Raw genomic sequence first — 15,759 nt, 5'->3', positions numbered from 1 at the left:
AAGATGATCAGTGCCAAGCTACCTCGAGATCAACGCTCTTCTTTATTGCAAATCGGATCCGCAATTATTACTTCGAGACTTGTATGGCATTGGACTCGTTATGAGGGTGGAGATGCTGTCATCAAAACACTGGCACCTGCATACAACAAGATGACCAGATGTGCATCTGGGCATACGTCACCCATCCGATCATAGCCATTATGACCGAAACAGGTACTCTACTGTTAGATCTCTTCATTCTCCAAACTGTAGCCCAATTGGCCATTCGAATGTTGGAAACAGCAGGGAGAACGCGAAACAGAAAGACAACGAACGCGACTATCTGATCGAAAGTGGTGCGATCACAAGCCCTAGGTCATTTGGAACATCAAGAAGCGCGTGAAAACTGCAGACCCTTCGAGAATTTTTCATCCAGTTGTTCAAGAGCTCTTGATGAATCGGCTCAGCCGTTCAACAATCGTGTACACTGATGGCTCGAAAGACGACGATACCGCAGTAGGAGTATTCGGACACCGGACACCGCAATACAGTGTCTTCATTCGCAATAAAAACAGCGTTAACAGCATACAACACGATTTCGTGATCATGTCCGAGTCCCTATCAAGAAGAGAAACTACCGTCGAAATCATACAAGGAGTTCCCCAGATGGCCGATAGTTAGGGGGCCTTCTCCTGAATTCAGCGGAAAACCAAACAATATTTGAGAACATTTTTTTGTGGAAAAACGGAAAGGCATTATGCTGTTTACATTTTTAAAAATGCTGTCAATTTTTCCTTCGTGGTACGTACAACAAAAAGAACTCCTTAATAATGAAGTAAAACGAGAGATGACCTAAAACAGCTAGTGGCATACGAACGCCACCAACATTTTAAAATGGCGAACAAATTGACGAAATCGGATGAGGGACTTCGAAAATTCAAAAACATCGAAGATCGACAAAATAAAAGTTAGCAATTCAACCAAATATTGTAACCATTCCATCGCAGCAGCACTTCATGTATTAACCGAAAGTTTTAATGACTCATCATAACTCTACCGCCGTTTATTTAGAAGATTTTATTCGGTGGTTCGAACTGATATTTTCAAGAACAACAGACGATGCATTGCGGCTTTCGGGTCGTGCCCAATATGATTTTAAAATTAACCATTTAAAAATGATGGTGACACTGATATCTGAAATCAAGGTGAATAATTATGCTTCTTTTTATCCATGTATAATCAATAAAGTAATTGTTAGGTAGGTCGGTTTAGATGACCTCTGGATGCCGTGGCAAGCTGCTTTGGTGATAACTATGAATGCAGTACTTAGAATGCAGAGTAAATTGATGATAGCCTATCCGGTAGTTTATACGTCTCAAAATTCACCCAGGACTGCGTGGAAAATTTATGTTCAGTGGTAACATCAAAGCAGCGTGGACCAACCAGTTTACAATTTAAAAGCCATCTGAGAATTATAACATTGTTACAGTACATGTAAGATGTCAGGAATTCGTCTTACGATATGGATGACCGAGAATATCTGTCTAGTTTCATGGATCATCTGCTCTGCTCAGGATACTTTAGCATAGCCCTCTCCGTACTCCGAATAAATTTATGATTTTGCAGAAACTGAAGTATCCGTTCTAATCATGGAAACCCTACATAACTGAACAACGCATTCTTTCACGTGGCTGGGTACATCATGCGAAATATTTGCAATAATACTACTACCTGTTCACGGTGTCTGCAAAGTTGCATCCCGGCAGTTCCGTTTGACAAATGTTTTGGGAAGTTTACAAGTTTGTTATCACACGCAAAAGGAAAGTCACTTACTTCGAAAAAAAATCAGTTCACCGCCATCACCACCAAGTATTGAGAACTGCCACAATTTAAGAAATGAAGCCGGTGAAAAGATGTTTATAATTTAAAAACAAAGCTAATAAAATTGGTAAAATGAGTAAAAGAAAATTGGACAGTAGGAGCAAGTTTAACTGATTTTTTGCTACTGCATTAAATATTCAACAGAAAGTGCTACAGAGTAATTAAATAACTAAAAATATCACATGCAGACTCTTGAACAAAACTTCTATACGGCTATGACAATTCAAAATTAATCCTCAAAGGTTCATCAAATTAACTGCAACAAAAAGCCTGTCCATTAAATGGAACGGAATATACTTGCGATGTGAGCATTTCATGGCCTAAGTTGGCGTCTTTGGAAAAAACAGTGGCAAATATCTCGCCTTGAGCCCGGTAATCGTATGCTAACTGAAGCCGTTTTTCATTGTAAAACTCCGGACAGTGTATTACACTGGGTTGCATTTTACTGTGCTGCGGCTCGATGTTGTTGGTGTCAACTTTCTAAGAAACAATCTTAGAAATAACACATTGAGTAATTTCATTTTGCTACGTTAGCTTTTACTTTGTAATCAATACTATGAATAAAAAAGGCACTGAACAGTCAAACATCGAATCCTTGTCAGTATTCTGCCGTTTCTTTATTCTGATTGTCCGTTTTCATGGTCTTGGTATAAGAGCCAAATGAAGGAATACGGATCTTCTCGACATTCCCGAAGATGTCGAAACCGCAGTTCAAACTTTTTCCAACGTTCTGGGATACGTTATGGACAGGCACGTTCCGAAGAAAGTTCACCATCGACAAGCCGCGGCCCTCCATGGCCAACGCACAATACCACTCAGAAACTATTACGTTAGTCTCAACCACGCTTATAAACGAGCCAGTCAACACTCTTTCTTTCGATATCAGCAAAATAATCGGCGCGATCTTAGGACGCATCCTAAACGTTTCTGGAAATACGTGAACGAGCAGCGCAAAGAATATGGACTACTGTCGTCTATGACTTTCAATGGTAACACAGCTACCACATCGCTGCTAGCAATGCTCCACTTGTAGGCCAAGCTTTGGGTGCTATCGATGTCGACGCAACGATGATTACCAGAGCTTCCTCTCGGCTTAAGTCATCTTTCAATCCGGGACCCGCCGGGTTCTCCTCTGTTATCCTGAAAAGGCATATTGAAACTTTGATGACTCCGCTTCTTCAAATCTTTCGAGCATGTATTGCTAGAGCAGTTTTTCCATCTTGCTGGAAATACGCGGACATGTTCCCAGTCCACAAGAAGGGTAATAAGCGAGACGTCAATAACTACCGTGGAATAACTTCATTGAGTGCTGTTTCGAAGTTGTTTGAGCTGGTGATTATGAAACTTCTTCAGGCTCATTGTAAGCAGTATCTAAGTGACGATCAGCACGGCTTCACGTCCGGACGGTCAACTGCGTCTAACCTGCTATGTGTTTAACATCCTACATAACAGAGAGTATGGAACATCGTGCTCAAACCGACGTTGTTTACACCGATTTATCTGCAGCTTTCGATAAGATAAATCACGATATCGCAATCGCAAAAATGGAGAGATTTGGAATAAATGGTAGTGTTTTGCAGCTGTTTCGATCCTACCTCACAGACCGAGATACAGCGGTCGTCATAGGAGACTGTCAGGCCCCCACCTTCATTTCTACGTCAGGAATACCTCAAGGAAGCCACTTGGGACCGTTGATGTTTCTGCTATATTTCAATGATGTACAACTAGTTCTGAAGACTCCACGATTGTCCTTCGCAGATGACCTCAAGATATTTCGACTAATTCGTTCAATTGAATATTGCAGATTACTCCAACAGCAGCTTGATGTCTTTGCTGATTGGTGTAACACGAACCGCATGTGCGTGAACCCGAAGAAGTGTTCGGTTATATCGTTTTCACGGAAAAGGGATTCGATTCATTTCAACTACCGTCTACTAGAAACAGACATTGAACGCGTTAGTCACGTTAAAGATCTGGGAGTGATTCTGGATTCTTAACTTACGTTTAAGCAACACGTCTCTTGTGCAGTTGGTTAAGCATCTCGAGCCCTGGGATGCATCGTCAGAATAGCCAAAAATTTTACGGATATCTATTGTCTCAAATCGCTTTACAGTTCTTTACCGCAATCAATACTAGAATATTGCTCTGAAGTTTGGAGTCCAAACTACAATAACGGCGTTGAGAGAATAGAGTCCATTCAGCGTCGCTTTTTGCGTTTCGCGCTTCGTTGATGGCCGTGGAGAGCAAGGATGAAAAAAATCGATCAAATGAAAATCAGTCGGCTCTCTCTACTGATATTTTTTCCGCTTTGATTTTTTCCAAAGTATAGAAAGTGATAGAAAATCGATTACTAGGATCCGTTTCGTTGCCTAGAAAACTTGTTTATTTTCAATACCTTTGATACTGATTGCTGTTCAAACTACACAGAAGTCAAAAGGTGTTTGGATTTACCTACTACATTTCGAATTCGTTTAAAGTACGCAAAATGCGCTTGTAGGCATTCCTAGGTATATTTTCCAGCATGAAACGGAAGCTAAAAGGACGTTTTACTGCAAGTCGTAGATCAAGTGGAGGGAAAGTACTACTGCAAAGCCAACTTCGCTTGCCAGTACAATCAAAGTACTTATTTTCCGAGTAATTTCAAGAGACACCTTGCTGCTAAACATCCCGAAGTTCTTACAAGGTTGGGTATTCCTACAACCGATGCCGTAGAGTCTCAGGCTAAGAATCAAAAGAAGCTGGTAGTAAATACGGATCGAAAAACGATTTTGTGTGGCACTCTGCTTTTGCTGGCGGAAGGCTACCCACTTTCATTTCCCGAGAGCCGAGGATTCCGGAAGTTGGTTGGACCACTTTGGAAAGCAGTGGGTATAACAGCGAACCGCAATACCCTTTCTTCGATGGTTACCGATACTTCCTCAGTAATGCGACACTGTATGAAGTTGGAATTGGCAGGTCGTATGGTGAGCATTAAGGTTGATAGTGCTACTCGTGGAAATAGACATGTGTTCGGGATAAATGTTCAGTATTACATGGAAGGAAGGATAGTGATTCGTAACCTTGGTAAGTCGATAAATTTGATTAAACAAGCTGTGTTATTCGACCTATGATCCTTTACACAGCCATGAAAGAGATGCATGAGCGTCAAACGAAGGAAAACCTAAAAGCGGCTATAGATGAACAAATGGAACGTTATGGCATCAAGCTAAATCAGATTTACTCTGTGACTCACGATAATGGCGCAAACATGTGTGCAACGGTTAGTCTTATGAGAAAGATGATAGAAGACGAGCACGTAGAAGATTCCTTTAGAGCGAGAACGATTTTGATGAAGTACATACCAAGCGATACTACCGATGGTGATGAAGGTACTGATGTTACCGATGATGGGAGTGATGTTCTCGAAGCGACGAGGATGATATAAATGAAGACTCAGATGATTTCACTGATGGTCGTGAAGGTGATGAAGAGAAACCAACTGTACCGGAAAAGGAAGATTTGTTTGGTGAAAAAGTTGAGGAAATTATCGGAAGTACCCGATGCGCTGCTCACACAGCTCAGTTGGCAGTATGGGATGTATTGGGACCATACGAAAGAAGAATTAACAAAATTAAAAAAACCGCCATCAAATTGCGACAGCAAAAATTTCACAAGCATTTGAGGACTGCCGATGCTCACCTTCCACCTATTGGAAACAGGACACGATGGAATGGAACGTTCCTCATGATGAAAGCTTTAGCATCTCAGAAGACTTTCTATATTCAGATGAGGAAAAGTTTTTCGGAGATAGGTATACTATACATGTTTTCAATATTATTATGTACGTACATGGATAATTGTCTAAATTCCCTCAACTTCAATCCTCACACTTTCAAACTGCATGTTGCATGGTCTATATATCAACTTATTTCAGATTTTTCTAAGGACTGGAAGTTCATTGAGAGGTTCTGTGAAGCATTTGGGCCAGTTTATTTTTAACACTGAAACTGAAAGTATGCAGTTCATATCTTGCCTATACCTCGATCCCAGATTCAATTTTCTTGAGTCTAAGAGATTGTCGGCTGAAGATAAAGAAAAAGCACAGGTTAGTGTATTTATCTTCACACTTTTTGGATGCCATGCGTAATGAATTTAAATTATATAGAAAGCTTCAAATATTCTTTGACATTCTAGGACTTTCTGCTAAGAGTATCCAACCGTTTGGACGAGTTAGAAGGCATTGAGTCCGTGGAAAATTTATCTTTAGTTATCGTATCAGCGGACACGAACAACGACGACGATGTAGAACAATTCCTAACAACCTTTTTTGAAGAAGACACTTCGCATTTCGAAGAATCACTCATTCTTCAACTTAAAAAGCTTGAAATGCGTGAGAAGGTGTCAATTTCTTCAGTTCTTACAACAGTACAACCGCAGGAGCCAGAACCTTCCTCCAGCCAAAAAAATTACAATACGCCTTTTGATATTTTAAAGTACTGGGAAATTCAAAAGTTTGTATCTCCGGTGCTATATAGGATAGCAATGGTCATACTAGCAGCTACATCAACACAGGTATCAGTCGAGCGTGCATTTAGTGCACTTAAAATCGTTCTTTCTGATCTTCGAATGAACTTGTCCGAACGATCTGTCGAGAATTTACTACTGATCAAACTAAATCCAGATCTTTTGGAGAAAGCTGCCAAGATGAACGACACCGATCAAGAAGCTAACTGATCCAACTAACCTTTTATTACCTCAAATATGTTGTTTTAAAATAATAAATAAAATTTGAATAAATTTTTTATTAGTAGACATTTATTCTTCAACGCAGGGTAGTTAATAGCAATAGTTTTGAAAATAAAGGAACTCAGCGATGTCGACGACTTGAATTCCAATTAATCCATCAGTTTGTCTTAAATTTTGGTCGATTTAGCCACACTTTTATCTAAAGAATAAATATAAAAATAATTACAAAACCATGTAGCCAGTGACATTTTTCGGAATTACCATAACTGCTATCTTCAAAGTCCCTGGAACCCAACATCAAGGTCGACTACCAATTGTGCTTATAAGTCCAAGCGCCAGCAGAATAACATCTGCCGAATGACAGTGAGAACTAGTATGACATGGTTGGATGACCGGCATTTATTTGCCAGCAGCTGTAATACAAATTTCAAATATTACGATAATGGGACGACTTCAGAGTGCGAACAACTAAATCATTATTCAAACAAAATCACTTCTCCCGACGACAAATTTTCCTTTCCGAACTTTACCGATTAAATTGTGATGATTTTTTTTCGTTGATATCGCTAAGCAGGCCTATCAATAGCGACCGGTGATAAAATCAAATAATGAGTCGGACGATCAAATATACTGGATGACTACTAGACTGAATGATTTTTTCATCCTTGGTGGAGAGATCCTTCCCGACTACCACGCTATGAAAACCGGTGTCAGCTAATTCAACTAGAGCAGCCCCTACATGTTCGAAGGAATACTGCAAGAGCTTTGTTCATCGCTGACACTCTGCAAGGTCGTATAGATGCCCCAGCTATTTTGGAACAAATCAACATAAACGTCGCACCTCGAGCACTACGCAGCAACATTATGTTCAGATTACTATTCCGACGCACTAACTATAGTATGTATGGAGCCATCACTGGTCTGCAGCGAATTTTTAACCAGGCAGCTTCAGCATTCGATTTCAACGTTTCTCGACAAACTCTGCGTATATGTTTTTCCAGACTGTTTAGCTGCTATTCTTTTATTTATTTTTGTAATTGTTAATGATTTATTTAGGGATACAATTTTACCTCAGCTGATCACAGCACCTGCTACTCTCGCTGTGGAGAAGTTGAACGAGGTTCGGTCGCCTCTATAGTCATCAGCCAAAGAGAGTGAAGTAGGTTGAATAACGGAATCGCTTGGCAAGCAAACTGCGATGTTTTCCGTGATACTTTTCTGGGAGCAAAGAATTCGGTAGCTTGTAACATAACCATAAGAGATTTTCCAACCAAGGAGCAAAGCTTACCTTCTTAGCTAAAAGGTAAGGATGGTTGTAGGAGCAGCCATCAATAACACTGGATAAATTCAATAGTTGTTGGTCGATCAAAAGAGGGTCACCTACCTTCCAGCTAAGCAGCAACAGGGAGGCAGTTTTGTAAAAGAAACAGTTAACTTTTTCAAAATATTTCGAGTGACATACATTTCGTATAGTTACCTCAGTCAATAGTTGAATTTAAATTTCCTAAAGTTGATTCGTTTTTTTCTTTGTATTATATTCAGCGATTCTCAACCTGGGGTCCCCGGCACCCTGGAGGGTCTTAAAGTCGTTGCTGGGGATCCGCAAAGAAGAGTCTTTCCCGGAGAGATTGAAATTTCAAGTTACAGAAAAAATCTGTAACAGACTGTAATTTTGGCAGCATACTAAATCGATGTTAAACCGTGGGGGTTCGCGATCACCCAGGGTGATTTCAAGGATCAAACAAGGATGAGAACCGCTGATTTGGAAAGACTTGATGGATACATCTTGGTTACCTTTGGGGCGAAGAGTCAATCGAGACAAATTTCAAAAACTCTCTAAAGGAGATGTTGACAGTGTAAATCCATCTGTTCACATCTCTAAATATTGTCAGATTGATTGTCAAAGTGAATTTGACGTGAGACTTTGACGTTTAGATACTTTTTTTTGGACAAGGGTCCAACTAGTTGAGGTCCAACCAAAAAGCGGTCCAGTTGAAAAGTGTCCAACTAGCGAATCACGACTGTGTATTGCAAAGAAAAATTAAATTCTAAAGATTTAACGAATAAATTGATGTAAATCCCGGTAACTCGGAGATCGGCCCAAAAATACGGAGTGACGGTGGCAACTCTAATTACTAAACGAGCAAAAGAATCGAATACTGGCTTCAAGCTAATTGTATCGATTAGGTATCTATACCAATACGCATGCAAGGGCTTATTTAAAATAACTAATTCCTCTACCTTCGATACGTATTTCAAAATCTGTTGAAACAAAACCCGCGAGTTAGCAAATGTGATGCAATTGGTTGATTAATTCTGGAGGAACAACATACCCGGCAAACGCTGCTGACTGTTAGTCACGCTTCTACACCCCTTTAGTAAAGCTAGAGATAGAATACATACAAAGGTAAAAACAGTAGAGTAAACATTTCATATGTACGATTTACACGATCCGTCGATATTCCGTCACCGGAACGGTACGGTACATTAATGGAATTAATCCGCAAATTTGAAACGACTAGCTGGTATCCTGGGAACTTACTTTAACATAAGCTATAAATGGCTTTTAAGGGTGTGTATTTCTAGAACGTATCTCTGTCATTGAAATTTTGCTAAAACAAACATTTTTTTTTCATTTTAGTACAAAATATCCAAAACTCGCGAGGCGAAGGTGTACCGGATATAAAGCCTATTGACTGCGTTAAACTCATCCCAGCGGATCGGCAACGTTAACGAATGCCACCGTATCGTGTGAACCACACTAATATTCAATCAGCACCAACACGCATTTACAACTGGTTGAATGGGAGGAAACTTATTTCCTATATTAACCCTCCTTTTTCCACCATTCAGCTCAGTAGTCAGTACAGCAACCAACCGAGATGGGTAAGGAGAAAATTCACGTCAACATCGTCGTCATTGGACATGTCGATTCGGGCAAATCGACCACCACCGGGCACCTGATCTACAAGTGCGGTGGCATCGACAGTCGTACGATTGAGAAATTCGAAAAGGAAGCCCAGGAAATGGGCAAAGGTTCCTTCAAGTATGCCTGGGTGCTGGATAAGCTGAAAGCCGAACGTGAGCGTGGTATAACCATCGACATTGCCCTGTGGAAGTTTGAAACGAGCAAGTACTATGTGACCATAATTGACGCACCGGGACATCGTGATTTCATCAAGAACATGATCACCGGAACGTCGCAAGCGGATTGTGCCGTGCTGATTGTTGCTGCCGGTACGGGTGAGTTCGAAGCCGGTATTTCGCAGAACGGACAGACTCGAGAACATGCCCTGCTGGCTTTCACCCTCGGAGTCCGACAGCTGATCGTTGGTGTCAATAAGATGGATTCTACAGAACCCCCGTACAGTGAGACACGTTTCGAAGAAATCAAGAAGGAAGTTTCGTCGTACATTAAAAAGATCGGTTACAACCCGGTCGCCGTACCGTTTGTTCCGATTTCGGGATGGCACGGAGATAATATGATGGAACCATCCACAAAGATGCCATGGTTCAAGGGATGGAACGTCGAGCGTAAGGAAGGGAAGGCTGACGGCAAATGTTTGATTGATGCTTTGGATGCCATTCTGCCACCGTCTCGGCCAACTGAGAAACCTCTGCGTTTGCCACTGCAGGATGTGTACAAAATCGGTGGAATTGGAACGGTCCCGGTAGGTCGTATTGAAACCGGTATCCTGAAGCCAGGTACTCTGGTAGTGTTTGCCCCAGTTAATTTGACCACTGAAGTTAAGTCCGTCGAAATGCATCACGTGTCTCTACCGGAAGCCGGCCCCGGAGATAACGTTGGTTTCAACGTTAAGAACGTCCCGGTTAAGGATCTGCGTCGTGGTTATGTCGCTGGTGATGCTAAAAATGTTCCACCGAGGGGAGCCATTGATTTCACCGCTCAGGTCATCGTCCTGAACCATCCGGGTCAAATTACTAACGGTTACACGCCGGTGCTGGATTGTCACACTGCTCACATCGCTTGTAAATTTTCCGAAATCAAGGAAAAGGTTGATCGTCGTTCCGGTAAATCGATTGAGGAAAATCCTAAATCCATCAAATCGGGTGATTCTGCCATCGTCAATCTGGTCCCGAGCAAGCCGCTGTGCGTTGAATCCTACCAGGAGTTTCCACCGTTGGGACGGTTCGCTGTGCGTGATATGAGACAGACGGTTGCCGTTGGTGTTATCAAGTCGGTTAACTTCAAGGACGCCGCCGGTGGTAAGGTTACCAAGTCGGCCGAAAAGGCGCAGAAATCGAAGAAATAGCCATCACTGGTTGAGGTAGTGGGTCAGTTTGCCGCAGTCGTCAGTAGCATTCAAATACGCAGCAAGTGCATCATCACCGGCAGCAGAAAACATTCGGAATCAACATCGAAACGGCTGATAAAAGCTTATCACTGCTTGCATCGCAAAGCATTCAGGCGAAAAGTTAGCGGACAGTTTGGTTCGGTTCGTTTTTTTGCTATCTTAGAAGAACAGCTTTGTTTATTAATAAACTTTTATCTATATAGATTGGAACCGAATGTATAGTATATTAAAGGGTGATAGTAGAGATTGTTTATAGCGGAAAAGGTCATGTGAAGTTTTGAATTAACGTTCAACTACTATAGTTTTTTGTAAATGTTTGGAAAATATGTTGTACTTCGAGTTTTTTTTTGTAATTTTAGGCTTTTTAGTCTTCAAATAAAATATTTATAATTGAACCGGGTATTGTCACTCGAAAACTAAATAGTTTTTTATTTGGGAGATTTTGGAAACTTTGTTATTTAAAGCTATTGGATTATTCAAAATATTTTTGTTTATTTACATCTATAGAGTGCAACTTTCTAAATGTAAAAATATACGTATGGGCACTCAGCCTCTTAATTTTTCATAACGATTTGTATATTGATTCTCTACGGTAATGTAAACAGGATTCTTACGTGAAACTCTCGGTATTTCTTGATGATGGTTTCAACACAGCAAAAGGATACGGATCAAGCTGGTTAATTCGAAAGTTAGTTGCATCGAAAAATGTCAAAAGCAGCACAGTACTTGACACAATTATCATCATATCAGAAAATTATTGATTATAAGTCTTAATGCAGTACGTTCGAGCCAAAGACAAAATTTTATATTTATTTAATAAATAAAGTTGTGAATCGTACGAAGAATGTCAATAAAATGCGTGACTCATTTTGCAATTTTACAATGAGTAACTCGATCCCTGCAGCTTTTACCGGCACTCACCGCTTGATGGCGCCCCAGTTTGGTGTTTATGTTTAGAGTGTACTTCCACGATTAAAAGAAAATCATCAACGTAGGCCGAGATGCAGAAAAATAAATATAAATAAAATTTCAACACCAAGAATGACACTAGCTACCGTTAAAACGCGAAGGAAATTTTCGCCAAGCATTTTTGGTATACTGTAAGTGATATTTTATTCGTATTTTTCCCTTCCTGTACTAAAGCTTGCGTGGTTCCTGCAGGGCGACGAGTTTCATCATCCAGCCTCCGCGAAGTTTTTGATTTTATTCTGGTTCCGGGAGCAGCACAGCTAGCGGTAGCACTTCTTTCCGGACTAATTTTTGTATTCTGGCGAGCAAATGTCCATCAGCAGCATAAAGATTTCTTTGGAAGGCTTTTCAACCGAAATATTGCAATTCTGGGATAAATGAGACGGTTCTTATTCACAACGAGCAGGATTACTTACGTTTCGCCAGAACGTATATTAAACCGAACATGAGTGAATTGGTTATGAGATTCGATGGATTAGTATCAACAAATAGGATACAAAAAGAAGGCTGTTAGCAATTGGTAGTCAGTAGTACAAAAAACCCGGTTAACGGCTAATGTTGATAAGTTTTGACGCTTACAAACTTATGCTGGAACAGGAATTGGAAAATAAAACTTACGGTGGAGTTCGATTTGTAGTAGCTGCTTATCGACACCGCTTGAAGGCTGGGCCACTCAGTAATGGCCATCGGACACATTTAGTACATTTCTTCAGTAGACCACGTAGCACGGACCCTCCATACCTCAGTATCGAGGATAATACACTAACCAGAAGCCTCTTGCTATTGCTTGGCCCGGTATTGCGCGGCATCATCAACATTGAAACCGAATAATCTGGGCATTCTAAATCACGATTGAATGCATTTTATATTTTCAGGTTGCTCGAACTAGGGCCGCCAGTCTTCTTGAACGTCCACCGCCCACGCATCTTCCTCGACTGCTTACAGTGCTGGATCTGTCCCGAAGTCGACGACCACTTCCAGGTTCTCTGCTGAGCAAACTTGAGCTGGTCTCTTTTCGGAATTCGCGCTAATGTCCAACCTACTGTAGTCTACCGAATTCGACTGATAAAGGTCTTCGGATGTCACTTGATATATGGATATGCGCCATCTTTATTTTCTACTGTGCAGCCGTCTTTGAAAGCGGCATTCTCTCACACAGTCGGTCGGGGCAGTCGGTAGTTTACTTCTTTCAAGTGTAGAGAGAGCAATATCCGGTCGGGCAATAACAAATATCAAATGCAATGATCCTCCGCCAGGACCCCTGTAAAGGGAGCACGGAATCAAATTGCATCACTTTCAAATAATTAGTTCAGGTATTTTCGTGTTGACTTCGTCTCTTCAGAACCACGGTACTTGACCAATGCACCGGGTTGACGCTAGTCCAAAATTGTAGGGAGGTAGGCAGCATTTTGCATTTGCCTGGTTAGCTGAAAACAAGGTTCGATTCCAGTATGTCTCATCAGCAAACAGAACCTTTTCACTTACGTGCCTGCTGTTAAGCGTTGCGTTAGAATGTGTAATAAGGAGAGAGGGGATAGACACGAGAGGCACGATCTTCAGGAAGTGCGTCCGGCTTCCTGACAGAATGGCACGGAACTTTAAGGCGATGCCGGAAACGTACATCAGACTGAAAGGTGAAGCCAGCAGGATTGGACTTGCCATCATCGTTTCGAAGACAAAATACATGAGAGGAAGAGGTTCTAGAGACGACAATGTGAACCACCCATCCCGAGTTCGGATTGACGGCGACGAAATCGAGATGGTCGACGAATTCGTGTAATTGGGCTCACTGGTAACAGCCGACAATGATACCAGCAGAGAAATTCAGAGATGGTTCTAGGAAAATCGTGCCTACTTTGGACTCCGGAGGACGTTCCGGTTGACCACAATTCGCCGCCGCACGAAGTTGATTATCTACAAGACGCTGATTAGACCGGTGGTCCTCTACGGCCACGACACCTGGACTATGCTCGTGGAGGACCAACGCGTCCTTGGAGCTTTCGAACGAAAGGTGTTGCGTACCATCTATGGTGGCGTGCAGATGGAAGACGGAATGTGGCACAAGCGAATGAATCATGAGTTGCATCAGCTGCTGAAAGAACCGTCCATCGCGCAGATAGCAAAAAATAGGACGTTTGCGATGGGCTGGGTACGTCGTAAGAATGTCAGACGACGACCCGGTGAAGATGATTCTTGAGGGTGACCCAACAGGAACAAGAAGACGGGGCGCACAGCGAGCATGGTGGATCGACCAGATAGACCTTTCGAAGACTGTGAGGCCGAGGCGACAAGCAGCAATGGACCGAGTGCAGTGGAGACGGCTTCTGCGTACAGCAAGAGACAACAAGGCGCTAACCTGAACGGTAAGGTAAGGTTTGTTGATGAACTCGCAGAGCTCTTCTCTCTTCCTCTTGAGCTCCAGGGTACAGTGCCTCTTGGGGTGTACTCCCGATCCGATATATTTTGTTGTGAACATCTGGCTCAGCTCAAACCCTAGCTTTCCTTAGACTTTCTGTTGGTCTCGCTTGTTGCCATTTGGACTGGGTTTGATCACCTGCTTCGGTATAGGTGATCTCGCAAGTTTCCCGCTTATTGCGATCACTGTTTTCCATTTAGTTTCGGAGCGCTATCTCCACTAGTTGTACGTAGTCGTCTCTAATGATCCCATGGCCATCTAGGTAAGCAGGGAGGCCCTGCTAGGGTTGATACTACTCTTCCTGGAAATATTGTTCAGAGCCTGATCGGAAATTGTCCATCCGAAGCTAGTGTTTTGACGATTAGTTACGAATGAGACCTACCAAGTTTGTACCGGGACAGAGGTTGCTACCCCATTCTCCTACCCGACATTTCAGGAAGGTGTGACCCATTCCGATTAAGGGTGTAGAATAGCGCTACTGTCAGCCCTGTGTCGGAAGCGCAAGCAAATCTGCGATTCACTCGTTTGCCGGTTCGAAATTCTTTTATGATGGCATATGTCGATTTCGAAAAAAAAAAAATCGAACCAAAAAGGCTCTTCTTGGAAAACGGGGCGAAAGTAAATTATTACCCACGTTTTTGCCAACTGTAGAATTTTTCCCTGGATTGTCTCCTGAGTTTGCCGTAGTATATATATAAAAAAATTGAATTTTTCAATTTTATAACGTCAGTTTTTATTCGAGGATATTTCTTCATAAATACTTTACAACATAACTCTAACACTTAAGTCTAAACAATTCAAACATTTTCATCATTCAACAAAACAACCACTAATTTATTCCACATACACACATTTTAGCTCTCGCGTCAGCGGTCACTTTTTTCACTTCGCCATTTCGACCGCAATGCTCACGGCCAGGGAGACATACCGGGCGGCAGAACGTACATCTGAGGAATAATACCAGCCTGTGGAATAGTTCCATGGCCCAGCACCTGTCGCAGTTCGGCATCAAACTCGATGGCCATCATCAGATGGCGCGGAATAATCCGAACCTTTCGCGCATCGCGTGCATTATTTCCCGCCAGCTCCAGGATTTCCGTTGCTATGTACTCCATCACGGCCGTCAGGTACACGGACGCACCGGCTCCAATCCGATTGGCGTAGTTTCCTTTCTTCAGCAGTCGGTGAATGCGACCCACCGGGAAGCGGAGTTCCGCACGTGATGAACGAGAACGTCTGGATTTGGTTTTCGTCGTTAGACTGGCCCGAGTGTCCATGTTGTGTGGATGTTAAGATATGTTGCAAACAAACTGCTGAACTGAACTGGTGCCGAAACGAGCGAAGTGAGTGCTTTTGTAGCATCTGTCTGCCCCCCAATTCGATGACGACTCGCATACAAGTTTATTCAACGTTCATGAACGCACATGTTGGCCGGCTTTGGTGCGTTTGTGTTCACGGAAAAATAAAGGCAAT

The 15,759-nt window shown here is 42.1% G+C and overlaps 2 protein-coding genes across 2 annotated transcripts; one reads left to right on the top strand and one right to left on the bottom strand.

Moving 5' to 3' along the window:
• The first annotated feature begins 8,537 nt into the window (after nt 1-8,537).
• LOC131689665 (elongation factor 1-alpha-like) lies at nt 8,538-11,316 on the top strand. The gene is made up of 2 exons (XM_058974915.1): nt 8,538-9,157; nt 9,227-11,316. The coding sequence occupies exon 2, from the start codon at nt 9,468-9,470 to the stop codon at nt 10,857-10,859; it is 1,392 nt and encodes a 463-aa protein (XP_058830898.1). The 5' UTR covers nt 8,538-9,157; nt 9,227-9,467; the 3' UTR covers nt 10,860-11,316.
• Nucleotides 11,317-14,994: 3,678 nt separating this feature from the next.
• Nucleotides 14,995-15,619, bottom strand: LOC131689674 (histone H2A-beta, sperm-like). Its single transcript, XM_058974926.1, has one exon. It carries the CDS (start codon nt 15,561-15,563, stop codon nt 15,195-15,197), a length of 369 nt encoding a protein of 122 aa, XP_058830909.1. The 5' UTR covers nt 15,564-15,619; the 3' UTR covers nt 14,995-15,194.
• Nucleotides 15,620-15,759: the final 140 nt, after the last annotated feature.

This window comes from Topomyia yanbarensis, chromosome 1, assembly GCF_030247195.1.
Source record: "Topomyia yanbarensis strain Yona2022 chromosome 1, ASM3024719v1, whole genome shotgun sequence".
NCBI classification, from domain to species: Eukaryota; Metazoa; Arthropoda; class Insecta; order Diptera; family Culicidae; genus Topomyia; species Topomyia yanbarensis.
This window is presented reverse-complemented; position numbering and strand designations above follow the sequence as displayed.